The sequence below is a fragment of the Periophthalmus magnuspinnatus genome, chromosome 1 (assembly GCF_009829125.3).
Source record: "Periophthalmus magnuspinnatus isolate fPerMag1 chromosome 1, fPerMag1.2.pri, whole genome shotgun sequence".
NCBI classification, from domain to species: Eukaryota; Metazoa; Chordata; class Actinopteri; order Gobiiformes; family Gobiidae; genus Periophthalmus; species Periophthalmus magnuspinnatus.
In genome coordinates this window covers 30,928,951-30,952,995 of record NC_047126.1, presented here as the reverse complement: position 1 = coordinate 30,952,995, position 24,045 = coordinate 30,928,951, and the positions used below count along the sequence as shown (strand labels likewise).

General features: G+C 38.3%; 1 protein-coding gene across 1 annotated transcript; it reads right to left on the bottom strand.

Moving 5' to 3' along the window:
• Positions 1 to 5,602: 5,602 nt before the first annotated feature.
• On the bottom strand, positions 5,603 to 23,753 carry suclg1 (succinate-CoA ligase GDP/ADP-forming subunit alph). The gene is made up of 9 exons (XM_033967909.2): positions 23,631 to 23,753; positions 22,196 to 22,296; positions 19,795 to 19,911; positions 18,773 to 18,985; positions 18,126 to 18,183; positions 17,502 to 17,585; positions 15,730 to 15,881; positions 11,623 to 11,811; positions 5,603 to 6,012 (listed from the first exon to the last, which is right to left on the bottom strand). The coding sequence occupies exons 1-9, from the start codon at positions 23,662 to 23,664 to the stop codon at positions 5,983 to 5,985; spliced, it is 978 nt and encodes a 325-aa protein (XP_033823800.1). The 5' UTR covers positions 23,665 to 23,753; the 3' UTR covers positions 5,603 to 5,982.
• Between the last annotated feature and the right edge of the window lie 292 nt (positions 23,754 to 24,045).

Genomic DNA, 24,045 nt, shown 5'->3' with positions numbered 1-24,045 from the left:
CTGCAGAGACGTAGACTGTATTTAGCAAAAAAAATGATTTGATGATTTATTATGAATCAGCTACAAAAATGAAAGAAAATGTTTCAATGTTCTATCCTCTTGCATTGATATTCAGTTATATTCTCATAGGAAATTCAAGTTTAAAGGGCATGTTAGTTTATACAAGTTTATGAAATATTACATACAAAGGGATTTACTGACACTGGGTGTGTTCCATCAGTTGCTTAACAAGTCCAGGCTTATTCTGAAATCCTGATCTAGTATCATCTCCAGTTTAAGCATCAAATTGACATATCTCCTTTGCCATTCTTTTCCAATGAGACTTGCGCAACAATCTGAACATGTCCCTCAGCTAGGAAATAAGCAAAAGTAGTGTCCATGAAACCTTCATGCTCTTGCATGTTGGCACGCGCATGCAGGTCTGCGACGGGATCCTGAAAGTTTAAAATATTCAACTTTCAATATTCAAATTCAGCTATTGCCAATATCACAGCCAGTCAGCAAGGGTTTCTTTGACGGAGCAAAGAGCACACGTGACATTCAATAGATTCACTACCTACTTTCCTCGTTATATCTGCAGATGCTCCTTCAGCCAGTCAGCTGTTTGTTCAGAGGAGCGGCTCTGTGTGTGGCTGTCTCTCGTGCCAATGGAGTGTGGTGTCCATAAAGCTCTGTGTGCCATCATCTGACTTCTGACGAGAGAGCAGTGGAGGTACCAGTTAAAAGGTGTATAAAAGAAGAAGAGGCTATGTGGCACAAGATGCTATGCGTAAAGATCTGCGTGCTCCACCATGTGCTTCGTGTTTTCTCCACAAGTGCTTGCAGGGTGATGATGCACAGCGATGAGAGCACAGTGGAGCTGCCAGGTTAAAGAGTGTGGTAATGGGGCGTGGTTACGAAGCTCTCTGCTTCCCTGTCTACGTCTTCATTCACTGCAAGTGAGTTCCACAGGGTCACTAGATACTTTCATAGATTTTATGAGATTGCATGGTCATTTTTCAGGATCACAGGATAATTTCTTGGAGTGACCACGATTCAGTATAGGTAAGCATATACATAACAATACAATAGTAAAAATACACAAAACATACAGTACAGTATAAAAGCTAAAAAAAAACAAAAAACAAGATGGCCTGGTGTAGACTAAATTAAAAACCAACACAAAAAAGAAGCCTTGAACTCCTCCAGAGCACAGTGGACATGAAGGGGTGGGCCATCCTACAGTTTAGATGCTTAAAAAAATCAATCCTAAAAGCAGCATATACAGTGAAAAAAGGATTGGGCTCAAAATGGAGCCTTGGGGAACCCCACAACTGAGAGGAGGCACAGTTGAAGAACACTCAGAAGGTTCTGTTTGTTAGATACTAAAGGAACCACTAGAGGACTGTTTCTTTAATGCCCACGCAGGACTCAAGGCGTGACAAAAGAATTTCATGATCTACTCTGTCAAACGCTGCTGAGAGGATTGTGGATTTCCCACAGTTGCGTCAAGACTTTGCTATTTGATTAATGGCTGAACCACTGCATACAGTTTTAGCAATGCAGGGCGAGGTGGAATAGTGTCCTTGGGACCTCAAGAGGGCTGCAACAGTTTTACTATTTTAGTCAAGCACAAGACTGCTGCTTTTCAGAGCTTTGAACAAGTATCAGAGCACCATGGAGTACCAACTGATTCTCTACATATAGAAGTAAAACTTTTCCCAAATTCTCCACTGAAGTGAATGGACCATAACCATAAATGCCACCAAACCCCTGGGCCAAAACATGCCCACCTATTGAAGTCACTGGGCCATTGACCATGCACAGTTGAGCTACTCCCCATGAGACTTTGCGTGATGAGAGCAGGCGGAGCGGCTGTGATGGAGGCAAGGGAATAATAAATAAATTAGAAATGATAAATTGTTGTGTTTTTATAAAATATTTATGTTTCCAGGAGCTTCTGAACCATGTTCTAAACCTTCACCCATTTATGACAGTTCGGATCATTCGCATCGCTCACATGCTCGTTAATGTCATGTGAGCGCTCTAACCAATCAGCGATCATAGAGCATAGCCGAAGCTAACGATTAAAAAGCTTTTTTTGAAGACAGCAGATGGATTTTGAACTGAGAAAAAGTGTATGATCTGAAAATAAGGTAAAAATCGCCACAAATTGGAAGTTTGTGAAAGCTGCCAGGTGCCCTGTCAGCCAAACATGAGCAGGTTGTGATTACATCATGCTCTATGAGAAAAATTCTTTCTGGACAGGAGAGATTTTTCCGTTGTAGTACCAATGAATGGCCACTAATCCAACTGGAGAGAGCTCTAAGATAGCAACACCCTATCCAGTTATCTAAACATATCCACCGCAAAGAAACTGCAGTTTAGTCACTTTTACAGCAAAAGTTGGTGGAGCGGAATAAAGATTTGTAAAAAGACATTAAAGCAGAACTAAGTAACTTTTAGGCGCTTAGCAGAGGGGTGTGTCTATTATCGCTGTGCTGATGTCTTTTCAGTGTAAACTCCAAACGCACGTATCACTACTGCTAAACCAATAAAATGCTAGGACCATCTTTATGGTCGTTTAGCGCTGCTTCTGATTGGTCACCTTTATAGTCAGTCTCTAATCCCTCATCTCAGTCTTGTTTACGTCCCAAAACAAAAGAAAAAAAAAAGCAGCTCCTCAAAATGAGATGAGAGAGGAGTCTGATCTGTCACCTGCTGAGCCCTGTTACACTGACAGTAACTATAAAAGTACTTCTGCAGAGGAAAGAGTCATTAGATTACTCGTTACTGTTAAAAAAAAAAAAAAAAAAAAGAGCCATTATGACTGCGCAGCATGTGCGCCATGTGTGTAATCACTGCACTCAACCATGATTTGTACTTCATTTTTGTAATAATAACGAGCTAATAACAAGGCGAGCTCATTCATTCATAAAGGCTCATCATATACATAGATCAACACGTCTGACTGTGTGTCACAGCGAGTCTAAAGACTGACTATACTGGTGTCCACTGTCCACAAACTCCAACAAAAGGAGGATCAAGTTATACTTGGAAAGACAGAGAGAAGCCAAGCAGTGACAAAGGAGAAAAGTAACGTGCCAAACAGACTGGGAGGAGTGGTGGAAAGTACACCGTGTCCATGTCTGCACGTCTCTGTGCTGCCAATACTTCCCATTCTTTTTAAAAGCCTTCCTATAGGCTATAATTTATGAACCATTTGTAATTCTTTGATTTATTGTAGTCTTGTTTTAATCACTAATCTATCTGTGTGGTTACCAGTCAAACATTTTTAGGGCGCGAACGAAAAAGAGGCAAAAATCTTTGGGGGAGCTATGGGGGCGCGTTGGCCATTCTACAGGGAGCTGAATCTCAGAACTATGAACATCCAAAGGAGAGGTCCAGTATGTGCCCTTTGTCATGATTCGAATTTCAGACTGACTGATTCAGGTTGAAAGAGTCAATCACATTTAGAAACTTTTTAACCAGGGGCTTTGACTCACAGCATACGTGAATATTAAAGTCTCCAACAATCAAAAACTGATTGTTTCAAGGCTAACCTTGAATTACGAAGTCTGTAAAGTCATTTTTAAATTCTTTGTTGATGTTAGGGGGGCGATAACTGTGTAAAGGACGTTGTGGCTGAAAACAAACGTCAGCGATTCAAAGCTGGTAGACCTATATGAATCTAATGATAACTATCGACATGTGCAGCAGGACTTAAAAAGTGAAGCTAACCCTCCACCTCTGCCAGTTGTCCTCTGTATTTCAGAAAATGTGGCTGACTCACCTGGTCAAAGCCATGTCTCTGTGAGAAGCAACAAATCCAATTAATGCGATTTGAAAAAGTCATCCAATAGAAAGGTTTTGTTTGCTAGTGATCGAGCATTGAGGAGGCCAAGCCGAAGCATCAAATCATCGTGTCTGGATGCTGAGCAGCTCTGTTGTTCCCGGAGAGATCCAAAATCCACCAGCCCCATCTCCAGCTGCTGGTGGAGCGGGGACAAGAGGTACAGGGTTGGTCAGTCGGAGAAGTCTCATATCTTAACATCTGTGGATTATACCTGTAATAAGCTTTAAATCTGACCAAGACGCCTCCTCTCTTTCGCTTTAGGGGTCATTTTTGTGCAGTGCCAGAGGTGAGCGCAGCAGGTAAGGTGGTAATGTGTATGAGGGGGAAAGTTAGGTCTCATCTTTAAAATTATGCTCTCTCAACCACAGCTCCTGCAACATTTTAGTATACAAAAGTGCTTGGCAATCACAGACAATGAGACCAGAGACATCTTGTAGCAAAATGCATACAAATAGTACCACAAACAAGGATTTTAGCAGAGCTGGCAGACAACAACCGGCACATGCTGGTGCCATCTTGTCTGTATGTATGCAGTCACACATTAACAGATATAGTCTTTAAATGTAGACTACTATATGTGGAATGGTTTTCACAGTAGCAAAGGTCTGTGTAACCAATTACAGAAGCTTTGTTAAGCAGTGTTGGAAACATTTTTCAAACAGCAGATTACCAGCAGCAGCCCACTTCTGCCTGCTTCACATCTTAGGAGAGCGTTGTACCAAAAGCTTATTGCCAGCTTTGCAACTTCAATACAGGAACAAACTTCTGAGCCTCTAAACAAATAAGCTTTCTATTGCATTGTCAGTCATTATGTAAATTCACTAATGCAGATTAAAAAGTAATTGTTGACAATGTGTGGAGAAAATAATGGGCCTTGGCTGACTGCTGTGGAGCAGATAGGGACTGCAGAGATGTCCAGTCTAGTGCATTATATGCTTCATTACTCTTCATCGCTGGCGCTGTAAAGTAAAAGACTGAACTGCTATAACCTTGCCTTCCTATCCACATTTTCCCACTTGTGTCAATTCCACTTTATTTACTATAATTTTCTGTTGATTTATTCCACTACTTTATTTAGAGACCTGGTCCATCTAACGGAGCTGACATGGAGTCCAGAGCTTTTTTTCTTTTTTCCAAAAGTGTGAAAAATATTAGCAAAATATTTACATTTAAGGTAGTGTAGGAGTGACACTGAAAGAAGTTGTTTAATAGCTGTCTAGATCAGGTGGTATTTTCTTCCTTTCTTTTTTCTTGAGAGCAGCCATGTTTGACAAATATACCGGTTAATCCCGGCCATCTGAACTGAGGGAGGTTCACCAGTGGCCTGACTCACATATTTGTAAAGTATTGGAAAAAGATGTATTCTGGATCCTTGGCAACCATTTTGTGTCCATATATTCCCATTAAAACCCATTTTGAAACATCCATTGAAAGATGCAACACATATCTTACAGCTTCAGTAAATGGTCAATTCCATCCATTACCATTAAAACTGACTTTGTTCTTTTTTCACGACTCTAAGTAATGCAGCATATTGAAGTACAAAATTATTAGCAGGTAGGATGGACCTTTCATTAGACCAACAATGCGTACCTTATTTCACTGGTTCACCTAAATTATTTCTGCCTTATTTTAGCAATGGGTTCAAGTTCAAGCATGTGTTAAATTATACAACTGTGCAGACAAAACTAATTATACAATTTCTCATCTATTTGTCTGGCGCAGTGTGTAGAAATGTGCAGACAAAACACAGCAGGAAGAATTGATGGGGAGAGATTTTTCTTTTTCAGGTGGACAGTCAGTGAAATGAGCGGTGGAATACATCTTACAGCAAGAGCACAATAAATGAAAGTGATCACCTAGGTTACCATTGCACCTTCCCCTAAACTGCCATATGGAGAAAAAAAACAACTTGTGAACACTGAACAGGGAGCAGTGTGGCATACTATTAAGACACCATTTTTATTCATTCTCTCTGTGCAAGGTACAAGATCATGGCTGAAATTACAATATAAACATTGCAAATGTGCGTTGAAGTATATTTGAGGAGTTGTACACACTGTATGACTATTCCGCCTCCAGAGTCGAGCTGCTCGTCTCCATTTCGGGTTAGGGGTTAAAGGTGAGGGGGCATTGTCATGTGTAGTTTAGCTCAACAGCTTCCTCTTCTCGAACTCCTACAGACACAAAAGAGAATAGAGCAAAACACAGGAAATCAGTTGAAAAAGACAAAAGAGATGATTTATTCATGCAGAACTCACACAGCTAGGTTAAGATCTTTTATTTTAGATGTGCAGTCTGTAATAGTGTTTTATTCCTAGAAAGTTCAAATGTAGCACCCACTAGTCATCATTAAGAGGATCTGGATGTAGTATGTTACTGTTTTAGAAAAGGTATTACAATAACAGCTAAGCCTGGGTTGCCAGTGCCTTAACCAGCAAATACGGGACAAGTTTTTCCACATTCTCGGTTTGTAGACGGCTTATGTTCTTTCTCTTTGATGGATAGACTTGTAACCGACTTGTATCTGAAAAATGTAGTTTCATTACAACCCAATTCTTAAGCGTGTGTTAAAAAGGATGAAGGATGCAGCCATTTCAAATAAAAATTTTGAAAATAATCTCAAACACCATTTTTGTAAATTTTCCCACCGTACAGGAGAAAGTTACCTGACGCAAATGTCATTTATCAGTTCTGCAGAACACGCAAGTGCTGGCGAGCATGGCAACACACTGCAGCGGACTGGGCATTACCTGGAGATACACTGCCACCTAGAGGAGCCTTGAGTTATAGCGTTTACATTGGCTACTCTAACCTCGATTTAAATCAATGAGAACACATTTAGCTGGGTTGAAAGGTTAGCTAGGGGTGCAGAGTAAAAGGCCAGCTCTTGTTCAAGTAGATAGAGGTGTAGATAGAGCTGTAGGTGTTGGAGTTTTAGTGAAAAGAAATGGAAGGGGAAAAATAGGGGGGGAAAGGTAGATGTGACAGTCGTGGGGCGGGTCTGAAGTGCTGGCAGGAGGGAGGCAGAGTGTCTAGGTGACAGAGAGAGAACGGTGTGAAAGAAATGCTTGTCATGGCACGTCAAGATGAAGCACAGGTTGCCACTCGGAAGAAGGACAAGAGAAAATACAGCCGGATGGGAAGTGACTAGAGAGGGCCATGCGAGGTGAACATCAACTATTCAACAAGACTGACAGACCTAGAAGCACGGTGGGTCATCTGACAAGAGTGGACAATATCATATCTGTTACTATGTCGAAAAAAAACACACACTAGATAAAACATTTGGCTTGACTGACCATAAAGGGACAGTGTTTAAGATTTTGATTTTAAACATGACCCATTTGTTTTAGATATGAGGGTAAACATGTTCAAATCAACTAAACTATATAAAATACATAAAGATTAAATGAATGTAATCCTTCTGTAACAAATGTATTTGTTTTACATTTTTTTATAGTACAGTGCCATCTTTATTTGTTTTTACTTTTTTAAATGTTACCTTCAATAAAACTCTTATCGTGGTCATTAATGCTATAAAACTACAAAATGTGAGAAAATGGTGTAATAACTGCATAGTGCAATTGTGACAAATAGCATACACCAACAGTTAACATTTTGAGGAATCCATAAAGCCTAGCAAGAATTTATTTGACTTTCTGGGAGACTTGGAATGCCGCAGGCGATCAGAGCTGGCAGCACTTTTCTAATTTCCCAGAGCCACTGGTTAGTTTTTACCAATTAAACTGAGGTTTCTGAACCACAGTGACAGGAGCCTGAATAACCACAGGCAATGGCTTGACAAATAGAGAAACACGGATCGTAATTTGTGTGTATTATTGGCCTTGGACTTGATGTCATGGTGATGATGCATTTAGTAATGACAGAGATTACACAGTTTTGTAGTTAATTTGAAATAGAAAGTTATCACATCCCTAAAATGAGGTGCAACGCCCATGTAAATTCCATTATGATTCAAAGTGAAAGCTTCCTGGATATATAAGTTCCCCTTTGCATTTGCCTCTGGACATTTTCAACCAAGAATGTGAATTATTGCAGAATGCATCATTTTCCTTATGAAAGGCCAGCATTCATATTTTACACTGAAGCCATTTTTAAACTCTATCAATTACTTTTAAACACAGGCCATGCAGTATTTTTAGTGTTACGCCACAAAGGTAATTAAGAATAATGTTCCTCACCAGCAGCAGCAACTATTCCCATAAGCAGAGCTGTTTGTACACTACAAGTGAATTAACTGCGTCTATCTGATGATTACTGAGATGAATGTTTGAGATGAATGTTCTGCAGCCTTGAGTAGAATTGTGAGCTTTAATTTAGAAAACCAATACATTTAATTCCAATTCTAACTTGTCCTCGTGTAACAAATGCACTTAGTGGGATTTATTAGTGCTACATTAACCCGTTCTTTTATGACTGACACTTTACAGTGACAAAGGAGCTGCTGATGGAATATTATTTGTGAGTAATTTGGAGATTAATGAAGCCTAAAGTAAAGTGCTTACACACACAGGGTTTTCTGAACTATACTGGCCACTGGAACAAGGAAATAATTTGACAAATGAGGACACTGGGGATTTTAAAATACAGTAGTGCACATGATTCAGTGACGTAAAACACAAATGCTCTTTAATGTGAAATTGCCTAATTTCAGAAATACACGTTACACCAAAGGCAAAATGATGTTGTGTTCTGTTCTGTGTGTTCTTCTTTCATTTCAAGGTGTTCCACAGTTACAAAGGATTCACACAGATACTGAAACAGCACTAGGTCACATATAGTATCTTTTAAAGAAGACCTAGTGAGCTTGTTTGTGTCTGCTATATAATCTATGACACCCTTGGATCATGTTATAATTTGCACATTTTAAATAGCAATAATTCATCTAAAACAACTTAATGTTAGAAAACTGTGGTGCCCAATGGGAGCCCATGTCGCCGTAAACATCATCACAACAAAGAGTCAGTGTCTCCAATGGATAGTTGTAGCAGATTTTTGTTTCCATTTGTACCAAAATGACTACACAGCGCTGCCAAATCCTGCGAGTATCACAGATTAAGAAAATACGTACGCTGTATGCTGGTGGAGGTAAAAACGGGGATTGACCGGCAATATGGCGTCTTAAAAATGAGCAAAAAAAAAATTGCTCAAACTGGCACAAATGACTAAATACAATACAAAAACAACTAAAACAAGGTTAAATGCTCTGAAAAGTCGATTCTGCATAATACATCTGCTTTAAAGTTTACAGTAAGTAGATGACAATCATGAAAAGCCACTTCACCCCGTTGGCTTTGTTTCATTATCTAAACTTGATCTCAAACAAATATCAGCAACATTATCATTGTTGCATTTCATTCATAATTTATCTCAATGCTACAAGTGCATAATTCATACATAATTGGATGGGTGATACATTTCCAATTTCAGTTTCAATATTAATGACAAATAAATGTAATGGCTACTAGGGAGGTGACAGCATAACGGGATAGTGATTTCAGCGTAATTATTCTACATGCATAATTCATTTTGGTGCGATTAAACGTGTCTATACTGTACTTGTCTTGTCTGTGGGTTTGAGCGCTCGTGGCAGCTGTGACCTCGGATGTGGTCGGAGGTTTCCCCAGCTTTAGCCCTCTCCCACGTGTTATTACCTCCATTACAGCGGTCAATGAGATTAACAGAGATGTATGAACACAATGTGCGGCGGAATCAGCGGCCGCGCGAGACGTTTTTCATCGTTACCCACAATGATTATGAATTAAACTTGGGGGTGAGAAAACGGGTGTAAATCCATATCTGCGTGCAGTAGTTGCCAGTAGTGCTAATGAAAGTATGGGATGATGAATGGTTGTAATACATGCTTTCACTTTTTATACATCTTGTTAACAGCGTTTCCTTAGAGATAAATTGAAATTTTAAAAAAGCAACGTCGCCGAATGAGCTGCTGTCAACACGCGTTTATTAATTTCTGCCCTTTTCTGCCTCTCGTTACGGCGTATTAAAAGTTCAATCATGACTGGGCTACTCTCACCAAAATTATTTTCACAGTAAACTTGATTAGTAATGGAATGTGCAGCATGGAGACTAGAAATCAGAAGTGGTGCAAGGCTGTGTGCAGTTAGAGTCTCTCCTAGAATGATGGGTTGAATGTCAGCTACCATTAGCTCGCTCTGTCGAGTGTGTAATAAAAATATGACCTTTGAGTTTGTTTTGTTTATCTGCATATGATTTCCAAAAGATAAGGCAAATCAATTCTTCACACACTATTCATATTCAGATTTGAAATAAAAAGCAACGACCCTGGTTAGTCATTCGTTACTCCCTGTTCACTTGCAAATTTATGAGAATAATGAGAGGTAAGAATAGCAAACAATAGTGGGTATTTGCATGTATATTTCAGACTGTTGGAAAATGTGTTGATTGGAAACATTGGGACAGCACAGAGGAATAACGGTGACGTTTTGGTGTGTAGACACAGTGTACAGAAGAACTTAGGTCGGGTAAGGGAAACAGAAGTGTGTTTTTTCAGCCATCTGCTCTGTTTAAGCTTTATCATTTGAGTAAACAAGAACAATGTGAATTACTAAACAGATGAAAATTGTTTGCCAAAAGGCCAAAACTGTAAATGTATTACAGCTGCAATATTTGTGTTAATGTTTTTTAGAACGACTGAAATTTAACATGACACTCTGGGTAATATGAGGAGCTTTCTTGAGTTGTTTTTGCACATTCAGTCAAGTCACTGGGGTTTGTCCCAATAAAACTGATGTGCATGGATTAGTATTCATTTGCTTGGCTTTTTCTGTTATAAAAAAGGTACATGAGAGCAAAATAGTTCACAAAAGTTACATACACAAATAGTAACGTCTGCATATAATAATTATGATTCTAAGAAAAATATCGTACCAGTCAGAATGTGTTGTAGGCATGGACGATATTGAAATTTGGTTTTATGATCAAGGCCTAAGTAGTTCCACTAATGATTATATCAGAATAATTATGAAAGCTGTTGACAGTTTAAAAACATTATGGATATGAATAATAATATGAATGAATAATAATATGAATAAGTATTTCATTTGATTTTTCTTTTTTTAAGCATATCTTTTTAACTTTGTGCATGCCCTTATTTGTATTTGTATTTATTCAGTGTGTTTATGTTGCACTTTTTCACCGTATCAAGTTCCTAGTTTGTGAACTGTGTTCACAGACTATGGCAATAAAAGTCTTCTGATTCTGAATTATAATTTTAATATTATGAATAACTTTCATATTTAAACAACTGTTTTGTATTGTAGTATTGTAGTTTGTATTTTGAAGGATACCTATGGGAAATGTACTGTTTTTGAATGAAATATCCAAACCCATCATCCATAAATGTTGACCCCTATCATATTTGTTGGGAATTGGCCTTGGAACTGACCAAACGCAAGTCTTTGGGGATGAATAATAGCACCATTTTTTTAAAGGTTTTGTAAAATAAAATTACTACTTTCACTGATTTAGACAGAAGGGGGCATTAACCCCTTGTGCCAATTTTTGTTTCATGTGGATAGGCCATTACAGAGATATTAACTATAAATCAGGTCAACCCATCTGCAATCTGACAGTTAAACAGCAAATTTCACCCTAGAGTTCTGACCTGTCCTAAAGCTCAGTTTAAACTATAGGGATTCTACAATGTTGATGTGACCACAGCCCATTAAAGAGTCCACCCAGCATCTCACTCAACTGTGCTAATGCAAAGGAAGCCCCCTCACCTTGTACATAGTGCTGCCCAGTTGAGCAGGGGACATGCTGACTACTACTCCAGCAGACTGCAGCGCTGCGATCTTCTCTTTGGCTCCACCCTTTCCTCCAGCAATGATGGCGCCAGCGTGGCCCATTCGGCGACCGGGAGGAGCGGTCAGCCCCGCGATGAAGGATACCACCGGCTTGGCATTAACACCCTGGACACAGCGAGGGAACAGAACAAAAACAAAAACATGAGTGCAAAGTAAGGTGAAGGAGGACGTAGAGCAAGCCCCAGGGAGAGGTGTGAAGACGCAAGTGCAATTAGAAAGGCCACTAAATGGAGGAAAAAGACAGACAGGACAGCAGCATACTGGAGTACACGCCTGTGCACAGCCAGAATTAGTCTCTGCACCTGCATTTGATTCATTCATTAGAAATTGTACACTGCATGTCCTCCCATTACCAAGCCCCGTGATAACAGGATTGTCTAAGCAGCCATCTCAGTCTCAGTCTACATTATTAAAACAAAGGGTCAATCAAGCCATTTAATTGCATGGCGTGCCATATGACCAGATAGGGGCTCCTGCTCCTGCCATTTCCTATCATCTCATTTCTGAGAAAGTAATTAGTCATGCAGGCACTGATTAGCCCAGCGCCTGTCTATGATGCTAGCTCAGTGATGGATGTTTTGCTCAACAGTTAAGATCATTTCCAAGGTGAAGTGAGCTAATATTTCATCTTCAGCAATAACATCCTAACCGGTGTGAGAGGGTCTGGGCGTGGACCGCATGTGTGGCTAATATTTCATACTTAGGAATAACAACATAATTGACGGGGACGGCTCTGGATGCACACACACGCACACACAATGCTTTTCATCACAAGCTGGACTCACATGGCATTCTTTTTCACAGCCAGCGACACCTACAAAAGACACACTCCTGATGCTACCATTTTTGCAGGCAATCATATTTCAACTTAAAAGGGAGAGCAAGATGGCCATCACAAATAACTGAGGGTGACTTTTTCACAATGAGGCATATTAGGATCTGCATCCAAATGGAAAGTCTTATACATTGTCACTTGTACAGATGAAGAGTTTTAAACATCCGCTTTATTTGCAGGTTTGAAAATTATCACCGATCCAGTTAGCATTTAGAATTCAAATCACGTTAGACATTACTCTCATTTGAATCAGGCCTTAAATCTTCCTTAAACCAATCCAGTTAAATTGCTTTATTAATCCCTGCCTCCCTGGACCACTAACAATGCATACAGGCTAAAAGAGTGAGAAAGAACATCATTCAATTCACTTTATCTTTCACTGCTAGCACTTCAGATATATTAGACCAATTATGAGTCCAGTATGGCAACTACACAACTTTGTGAGTCAAATAAACTGAGGAAAGCTGTGTTATGTAAACATAAACAAGGCACGATCCTCTGCTCACAAGATTTAAAAGCCAAATAAGACAATTAACTACTTCTGCACACATGGCAGACAGAATATAAAGACAAGGCCACAGAAAAAGAATGCCTTATATCACCAGATTTACACAGGCTTAGCTCTGCTCACTGGAAGACAAGTCAAAAGACTAGAGAATAAAGAAAACTTAAGGTGCCAAATACCCTGACCTACTTGATATGCATGAAGCAATTTGTAACATGGTTATTTTGTGTAAAAGCTATTTCTGACTTCAGAAAGCCTCTGAAACTCCAGCAATGATAGGCAGACCTTTGATGCAGGTGACTTTTAACAGCATATTACGTTGGCAAGTGCGGCAGCTGTTGATGAGAAGTGAACCTTCAAATGTGCCCTGGAACATGACATCTGACAGCAAGCCCAATGGCAACATTTTACCCGGCCCCTCTTGTCAATTTTACAGAATAATACATGTGTGGAACAGCCATGTATGCAGCATTGAAGAGGACAGGGAATTAAATACCCCAATGTAGCATTCAGTGTACATTTAACACAAAGACCATCAATACATTAGGGTTTTCAAAAGGTATTGAAAATAAGACACCAATTGATGGTAAAACTAGTATCAAAACTAGATAGTCATATGAGCAGGTATTGATATTAAAAAAGTCAACCTTTCCTGAATATCTTAAGAATGATCTTGACACATAGACTAATATACATCCATGGACCACTATGGAAACTACCTGGACCACTGAGGTGTTACGCACGTACAAGACCACATGGTATTATAAAAGAAAGTACTATTATTAATGACATTCTACTGTCTAAATAAAGAATGTTTTTATCATCATTGTGGTACAAGAATCAGTATTGAGTATGGAGACTATTCCTTAGTATCGAAAGAGGTTGGAAATTTCAGCATCGTGACAGCACAAATTCATTGGTGTGATTTTGGCTAATTTCATAATTTCAATATAAGGTTTGCCATGTGAAAAGCCAGGTGTACTGGGCAGTGTTTTCCTCTCAAGACAAGAAAGCATGAAACGGTAACCTACCACTTGTTTATTGCTATAATATCCAATAATAAGACTTTTTTTCTCATACTATGCAGCCCTATTTAGCTACGGCCTGAGTCTAGGAATATACACTATAATGTTGTTGTCAGTTCCTTGGCTGAGGTCGGTACTCTCTAAGTTAATTTGGGAGTAGTGCAATTGTTGCCTTCTCAGTGAAACAATATAAATTAATATGGAACAAATAACACAATAGTTTCGTTTTTTCTCCAAGGAGAAATGGATTTTTGTGCACATTCATGTTTGAACCTTTCTTGCCTCTGTATGCTTCATATTAATACAAAACACTTACGGGAACTCCTCTAGGTTAACATTTCAGTGTTATGCATTCTAATAAGATCATATCAGAAAACCTACCCACTGAGAACCAAAGTCGGCACACACCTCTGCCTTTCTTTGTACTATAGAAACTGAAGCCTCAAAAGTGCAGTTTAATGTTTGGAAAAATAGGAAGCTCTGTGTTTAACTGGTGTTTTTCCATTCTTGACTTCATTTGAACTGTCCCTCACTGTCAACATTGCGTTAATGGATGGGAGGCTGGCTGTGCTTTACTTTGTCGCGGGAGAGAACTTATTCTGGTGAGACGCTAGCGGGAGATTTGCATGCATTAGGAGCAGCAAGGGCAAATCAAATCCATTTTTCAGCTCAAGAGTACCATTGTCACATACACGCTCACTCGTACGTTGACACATGTATAGACTGATAAAAAAATGCACTGAAGAAAGGCCAAAAAGACACATTCACAGCTTTCAAAAACTTGCTATCGTTATCACAGATGGATGGCTGTCACTTATATAATTATGGGTCATTTATTGTTTTTGAAAGAAACAAAAACAGAATTTTGAATGTTGGTTTTGTTAGAGAATGGGTCCACAAACTTGACATGTAATATCTATAATAATCCAAGTCCTTCTGTCAACTCTCTCATGTGTAATGCTAACATGTTTTAATACTACAGAAAATAACAAATAAATACACTGAACTTCATGACAGCGTTTTATTTCATACAGATATAACTTTTTTTCAAACATGGGCAGTTTAAAATGTTGGGATATCAAATTAACCCAGTTCATTCATGAGTTTCAGTTTTCAGTTATTGGTGATATTTTGAGGACTTTTGACAAAAGATTGAAATTTGTTCTGAATTGTTAATTGCTGTGGCAACGGTGCTAATTTGTCTATCACTCTTAAACCTATAAATGGCAAGTTAAAAGTCACCAAATGTCAGTAACAACAGTAGTAAGAGGCACAGCTGTTCAGGCCAATCCTCACCTCCCTGGCATTTTGTGACAGGTGGGAATCTCACATCAGCCTATGAAAAAGTCAACACCATAAAATTCTGGAACAAGAGCAGTGAAATTTTTAATTCATTTCTCCCCCTTTCATCTGCAACATACAGATTCACGTAGCCACCAGAAAAAGCCTCAGGCAGAGATCAAACGCGAAAGGACATTTTTAAAGTTCCCCTTGTTCTGAAAATACGACTCTTTCTGCACTTCACTCAAACTGATATATTTGAAAGGGCATGACTAAGAGCTAATTCAGAGGAGGATAAATAATTGATAGGAGCTGATATATGAGGCGAGGTGGAAGTTTAGTGCGAGGAGGGTGAGAAGGCAGAAGAGGCACCATACCGAGTTATGTTCTTTGAGATACTCCGCTGCGTTCTCCTCTGCGTTGCCTCCGATCTCACCGATCAGAATGATGCCTTCTGTCTTTGAGTCCTGCAGGAACACTTCCAGACAGTCTATGAAGTTTGTGCCATTGAAAGGGTCCCCACCAATCCCTGGTAAAAGACACAGCAAAAACTTGTAGTAAACTTAGGATTCCCACCAGTGTCATCTGTATGAATATTTGAGGATTATGTGCATGTTTAGCCTCTGGGAAGAAAATAACACGACTGAAAGGTTTACTCAAGCTTTTCTTTCATCAGACAGTGTCCCAACAGTGTTTCAAGTGTCTGCTGTCAACAAAAAAAGTATTAATTTCTAAATGCTCCTCTCTGTGGAGAGAGTGAGGGAGAGGGACAAAGAGAAAAAGGGCAAACTTTCTTCAACTAAAGTAATTATTTTTGTAGTGAGTATCAAAATGGTAAAGAGGTTACAATTTTCATGAAATTTTTATACGAGTATGATAAGTAACTACTGTGCGCATGTTCAGTCTTTTAATGGTTTTATGGGCACAGAACCGCATGCACAGAACCGCTTTCACAACTTTCCATTCAAAGAAATATTCAATATTTAATTAAAAAAGCAAACTGCTTAGGGGGCCCTTAACAGACTATACTATAGCCTAACAAATTTTATGTTTTTGTACTGTAATTAAAAATCCTTGAGCACTGACAAATATAACTTGCATATTTATTACAGCTAAGGCGAGCAACATTGCCAGCTACAAAGTCGAGCATTGATATTAAATATTGTGGTAAGTGCAATTTGTAGGAGCCCTGAGGTCATTCTCAGATTTAAGAGGTCTCCTACTGAAGCACCAATAAAATCCTTTAATGAACTCTCCAGTGTTAATACTATTGCAGCATTGGCTTTATGAAGTCTGGCTTGGACAGCCTATAATTAAAATGTCTAAATAATAACATAGCCAACTTGTATTAATGCATTATAGTGTCCAAGTTTTGACATACACTTAATTTTGTAGCAACAGATGGAAAGGCCAAAAATGTTTTTCATTAAATAGTTAGGACCCATTTCAGCTGTAAGTGAGACTGCAAAAACATTATTAAATCAGAAACTACAAAATGCAGTTGAGATGAGTTAAGCTAGTTACATGGAATAAAAGTTACTGAGACCATCACTGAGACCATACTTAAGAAAAAAAATCAAAGAGGATATAATTTGTGAAAATGCTTTTTTGTTTTGCTAGTGGTGAAAAGTGTAATTATAGTTGGGTTAAAAGCATTTAGAGGAGTACAAAGAGAGAACACTTGGTGTACGCAATAATACAAATTTGGAACTAATGTAGAGGAGCAGAACTTACTTGGTATTCTAGTTAATGTCACAGATATTGTACGACGTTGTGTAGCATGAAGTTATTTTTCAGAAAACAGTCTGGCTTGTACTTTTGATATTGGTCTTGTGTTGAAATATTAATGTGTTTTTGATGATGATGCTATAAAGTGGAGGCAAACTTGTCAGCCTAGGATTCAATCAATGTTAAATGACCTTTTGCAAATTGTACAGCGGCCAATACGTTTGCAATATATTGTGCAGCCTTGCGATACGCAGTACATTGATACATAAATCTGAATATTCTGCACAGGTATGCATAGCATTTTAGGTTGCCTTTTTCTTGGAGAACAAAGTGCAGAAGACTTCAAAACCTTGACCTTTTAAGAGCTGCCACCGAGTATGCTAAATTTAAATTCACATGCCAGAGGTTAGTGGAGGCTTACCCACGCAGAGTGACTGGCCCAGACCCACTTGTGTGGTTTGGTGCACGGCTTCATATGTCAACGTGCCCGACCGTGACACAATACCTAAAACAAAGAGGAGAGATATTTGTAGTTTTTGTGTTTATAAAATTCTTTATAACCAACAGAGCTAGACATGTTCCCATTAGACTCGGCTCTGCAACAGCTGTTCTGTCTGAGCAGCACGAATGATGGCAGTACATTTATTGCCAAACTCACACTTCTCGCAAAGGTTCAGTGGCCAGCTAGAATACACAGTGCTTAAGAGGCTGTCAGCATTCACAGCTCTACCACGGAAAAACAACTGAAAGAGGTACAAAGTAGAAAGGGGAGATAAATCATGTGTTTTGGAACAAGATTAGAATATTGGAAATATTGTCCTAGAATAAATAATATTTGTGTGTGTGTGTGTGTGTATATATATATATATATATATATATATATATATATATATATATATATATATATATATATATATATATATATATATATATATATATATACACATATATTTTTTTCCTTGGATATCTCCACATATACTAACTGACTGAGTGTGTGTGTGTGTGTGTGTGTGTGTTTTGAATTTTGAAAATTCCTTATCCTTACCAATCCTTCCTTTCTTGTGAATGTGGCCAGGCATAATCCCGATCTTGCATTCTCCAGGCTGGAAAACATAACATTTTATTCAACATTAGATACTAGTAGACAAAGGAAAACTGCATAACAAACAGTTGTATAATATTTTAAAACCTCACATCATAAGAAATTGCCATATTCAACAAATAAATTCAGTTTCCATAACACCCTTGTGGATGTTTGCAACTGTCAGAACTCTAAAAGTAATGATACATTTGGATGACACTTTTAGGAAAGGTCAGTAGTGGGCCAAAACAAAATTGATTCGTTTTTGGTGTGGTTCCAGAAGCTGGAAGATGGAGCCAAGGACTGTAACTTCAGCCAAGGAGGCAGATTTGACAAAAATATTTATAAACCGTCTTCTAGTCAAGACTTCACAGCAATAAGATATAAATCAAGTGCATAGGGTTTTTTTTTGTATTTGAGAGGGACAATACAATTCAACATTGCTACCTGTAAATGTATATATTTGTGATCTTTTTAACATTTTTACACAACACCATTCTTTTTTTCATCTTCACAGAGCTGAAAACATAGAGAATTAGTATTTTACTTACATTCTAAATATTCCTGACTCAGTTGGTACAGGCTTAATAGGCGTGTGAATGAGTGCTTACATTGATGACTCCGGGGCAGTTGGGGCCTATGAGGCGTGTGGTGCCTTGGCGCAGCAGCTTGTGTTTGACTCGCACCATGTCCTGCTGGGGGATGCCCTCAGTGATGCACACCACCAGCGGCATCTCTGCATCAATGGCCTCAATGATGGCCGCCGCCGCGAACGGTGGGGGCACATAGATCACTGTGGCATCTGCCCCCGTGCCCTCTCTTGCCTGAGGAGTACAAACGTAACAACAACAAAAAATAAATACTGAAGCAGCATGCCAGATCATATTTTTACAGTTATGAAACAGTGCCATCTAAAGTTGATTTAGGAATATACCACTGAGTAAGCATTTCAGTGTTCTTCAGTTACTCAGTAAGGTTAAGGTATTACATTGTGGTGCTAGCAACTAGGATTTTTATTTAGGAATCATTTATTTCCGCATGTTCCCATGCACGACCCTACACAAAGTTGGCCTTTTGGAAGCCAAGTGTCGAACTTAACAAAGTCCATTGTTCCTGGACAGATACTAAAGGGACTGTACCTGTTTGCATGTAATAAAGTTTAAAAAAAAAAAAACGCCCCAGACATATATTGCAAAGCAGCTCTCAGGTCAAAATTTTAACATAAACGGATGGTGTGGAGAGCTGGCTGCAAACCATTTTAAATTACCCATTTCATTTTTTCCACCTTTTTGGGACAGTAAAACCCAGGTAAAAAAAGTAATAGGTATGTAGGATGCATGCTTACTGATTTTAAAAAAGACACTATGATCAGAACTTAATCTGGGTTGGGTCAGGTTGACAATGCCTTGCATTGAGGTCTGCTTATTTCGAGCATATATGGACTGGATCACGTCTCATTTGAAAACTCAAAAGCTGCACTCTAAGTGACACTATCAGAGGCCTATAAGATATTTAAATATCACCTGGGACCCAGCGATATCATAAAATTTGCATTTAGTAAAATATGTTGCAAAGTATTGTTGAAAATATTACCTGGATTCATATTAAATAAAAGAACATAAAAGATGCTTACATCTTTGACTGAGTTGAAGACTGGCAGGCCGAGGTGCTCCTTCCCTCCCTTTCCTGGGGAGACACCCCCCACTAACCGGGTGCCATAGTCAAGAGCCTGCTGACTATGAAATGTTCCCTGAAAAAGAGTGAGGAATCAGAGCAGGAACAAGTGTGTAATGAAGTGAGCTACAACCACTTGTGTAGCATCAACTCTGAGATATCACTCCAGACAGAGACAGAGAACTGACATTCAAGATTAATCACCTGTGCTGAGTAAGAAGACACAGAAAGAAGCTGAGGGTACAGGCAGTGACAAATGTATTCAATAGAAATAGTGGGAACTTTTTGACACATGAATAATGATGTAAGCCCAGTTTAATCTGCTTTTAGAACTGTCACAAAACAAGTAAAATGTAGTTTTGGATATCCTGTGAAGCTTACTGTTCAAATACATTTCACAGAAACATCCCACAAACTGTCGCTCTTTATGTGGGCTCTGGAGAGTACTCACTGACACAGCAAGGGAATTACCCAATGTCATTTTTTTTAATCATTTATCATCAAGTGGACATTTCAACATTAAAGAGGTTGAAATAAGGAAATGTGTTAAATGATCATATTAAAATGGAAAATATATATAAATATGTTGTGAAGACTGGGTTGAGATAGTTTCAGTATAAATTGAAAAGGATAAAGCTGAGAGGTAAAAGGTAAAATCTGAAAAACAAGTAAAACCCTGCAACATAAGCTTCATAATAAGTAAAGTCCATGTAACAGATCTTGAAAATCAAAACATCAGGACTTCTCCGATCTTCCAGTATAAGTTTATGGAATTATGGTAACTAGAATTTGTGAAGACGCAAAAAACATGTAAATAGTAATCAATGATGATATCTTGAAATAAAAAAAAAACTTAATTAAAAAAAAATAATACTAAATGAATAATATGACCATAACATACCCACTCTATTAGAGGAGTTAAAATAATATATGACCCATGACCATAGACTGTATATATAAATGGACATAGCTAACCTGATAGCCATCGCATTCCTAAGAGGAAGTGGGCAGCATGGGCAGAATCCCAAAAATGGAACTCTGCTCTAAATTTGCCCTATAACTGCTAGCCTCGATGAGCTTCAATTGACTGGAGCCGAACACTGTGGATGATGTCACACTCACTTAATCCACTTTTTTTATACTGTCTATGCTGATGATCCAACAACTTCACCTATCCCTTATTTCACAACTTCACACTGCTAACATAACTAATCATTTTTGCCTTTGAGTATTAGGACAAACGCAGAGACGATCAATTTAAAAAATACTTTGCTTATGAAGGCAGAGACATCACAATGTGCACTCAGTGGCATTTGCTTCATTTCTCATCCTTTTCTAATTACCCGTAGTGTTCACTGGGACCATATTTAACAACTTTTCATTATGTTGAAGTAAAAATGGGAGATGGAAAAAATAAATGTCACAGGGGGCAGGAAGGGGATATAAATCATCCAAAAAAGCGCACAGGTTATGGCTTGTTAAACACACTAGCCAAGGTTCCTACTCTCTTTGATTGGATGTGGTGCAAAGAAAAAAAATGGATTTTTAAAAGTTTGACAATAACCCAATGCGTTCTTTTAAATATAGGGTGGAGCAGCGTTACCCACAGGTTTATGCTAAAACTATTTGAATCATTTTATTTAATGGAATATTTTGGTGTATAAATATAATTTACTGCCTTTACTGAACAAAAAGCACTGATTACAAATTAAAAATGGTTACTTCCATATGTTTTTGACAACATTACAAGCAGAAAGTATAACCTGTTTTTACCATTTTTGGGTTGAAAATTATGACATGACTATGGTGGGCCACCATAGTCTCCTGTATTAATGGGCAACACTGGGACGGAGGTCGTTTTGCAGTTTTAAGCTACATTTAAAAAATCAGCTTTAATTTGATCTTTTGCAAACATACAGTTGCATGGTACCATTATGATGAATGAGTGTGTTTTAAAAGTTAGCATCATTTATTCATAGACATTAAGTGTAATATGCATGTACCACTTTTACTTACATTTCTACGAATTATTATCCATTACAACTCCTAATGGTGTCACTCTAAACAACCACAGAGAAATCAGTAGGGTCACAGTGGCTCAGCTGTTCATCCACTGATCCAAAGGTTGTCTGAGTACACCGGTGTATGAATGTGTGTGTGAATGGGTGAGCGTTTCCTGGATTTAAAGCACTTTGAGTTCATTGAAGGTAAAAAAACGCTATCTAAAAATGTGACTATTGACTATTTACCATTTATAATCAATGAATACTGGTGTTCTCGGTGAGAGCTAAATATCACCATAAGCCATTAGTCTGTTAAACAATATGTGTGTCAATTAAATGAAATGCAAAGAGACAAACCTGCTTCCCTGTGAACCCTTGACAGATGACTTTAGTGTCCTTATTGATGTAGAGGTTTTTCCTTGATCCCGTATAACAGTGCCTCACTCCTCTCTGCTGCACTAAACACAAACATAAAAAATACCAGGCATTTCAAAAGTTCTGGGGTTAACAACAGCTGAAGCTGTGTTATCTGTGACAATGTAGTACTGTTCCTGAATATAAATTGGCAGAATTTTTGCATACTTTGGACAACAAGACAAAATAAATAAATCAATGGTATTAACCAAAATCTGCTAAAAGATAACTAAACACACGAGAGGAGGACGTCAAACTCCATTTTGAACATAGGTCATGGTCACGGAAGTTTGTCACGCGTCTTACAGTAAATAATCAACAGAACTCAACAAAAACTGCATCAAGCCATATAAAGACCCTCTTCTTTATATCTGATAGCATTTTTCAATACTGCAATTACCCCAAACACTAAATCTATCTTGCTGACCAATCATCAATGCTGAGGTCATCAATACATCTACACTTTGTCCTACCTTATCAACTACCGGGTGCAATGTCCATTTCAAAGATAATCAAAGCTGCTGTTACACAGTGTTACATTATGTTTTAAGGTAAAGGAAACAACAGTTTTACAGCAGCCAATAACAATTATTAATAACAATGCAGGTTATTATGATCATACCAATGAATGTTTTTTAAGCCACATCTTTTGAAATTGAAAGATTTACACTATTATGTTAAAAGCAAAAACAAAGACGCTTCCTGACTGTATTCAAAGGTTCTTTTCAATACTGGGAAGTAGAAATGATTCATGTGATAAATGCAAATTTACTTGAAAGAAATCAGAAGTAGATGCAATTCCTTTGCTGGGATTCAATCGTGGAAGACTGTGTTGATTCAGATTTAAAAATATGTAGTCTTGCCATTTTCAAAAAGGATTGTTCACCTCTTTGAGAAATATAGCTGTAAATGAAGCTTACATAGTTTTCTTTCTCTTTGACTCTTTTCGTGATTTTTTTTTTTTTTTTTTTTTTGTGCCTAAATCTAAACTAAAATCATAATCACAAACTGAAAGTGTTGATTCAAGTCTTGTAGATTGCAACAGTTAATTTCACACAGGAATTTGAATGTTTGAATGTCAAGTCAGTGCAATAAAGGATGCAGTAAAGTGACACCCAGGACCCAAAATACAAGGTCACAGCTGAGGGCAGATGTATATTTTGACTGCATGACACTGGTGCGTTAGCTGTGTTTCTATCTGTCAGTACAGAACCCTGGCACTGGGGCTAATCCTGCTAGCATACCAACTGTCATTATGAGTCTGGTCTGTGAGTGGGCCACAAACATTGCATATCAGAATGAAGATCAACAGACAGGCATATGTATACAAACTCAACATTATAAAGTGCTCAAACGGTAAAATAAGTGAAATACTTACGAAGCAGCCTGGCAAACAACCTGGTGTGGGACATGTTCGGTCACTCACCAATGACACCGGAGCCAGAGGACCTGACACACGGCCTGTGGCTGGCCACAAATATCGCCGTGAAAAAATAAAAATCTGTAAAAATGATTCACTTTACGCATAAATAACTGTAGAAGGTTAAATTATACACGCCCATCTTAAACTTTGACCACTACTGAAAATCACATCATGGTAGAATTTGAGCTTTTATCGATTTTATTTCAAGGCAAACAGATTGGGCACGCTTCTGAGCGCAATGAACTATGGGAAATGAAGTCCGCGGGAAGACTCGAAAAATTCTCAAAGTCGAACATTAGAGGGCGACAAAACTGCATTGAATAACCTTCAGTGTACCTTCAGAATGACTAGCATTGCTGTATTGAACCAT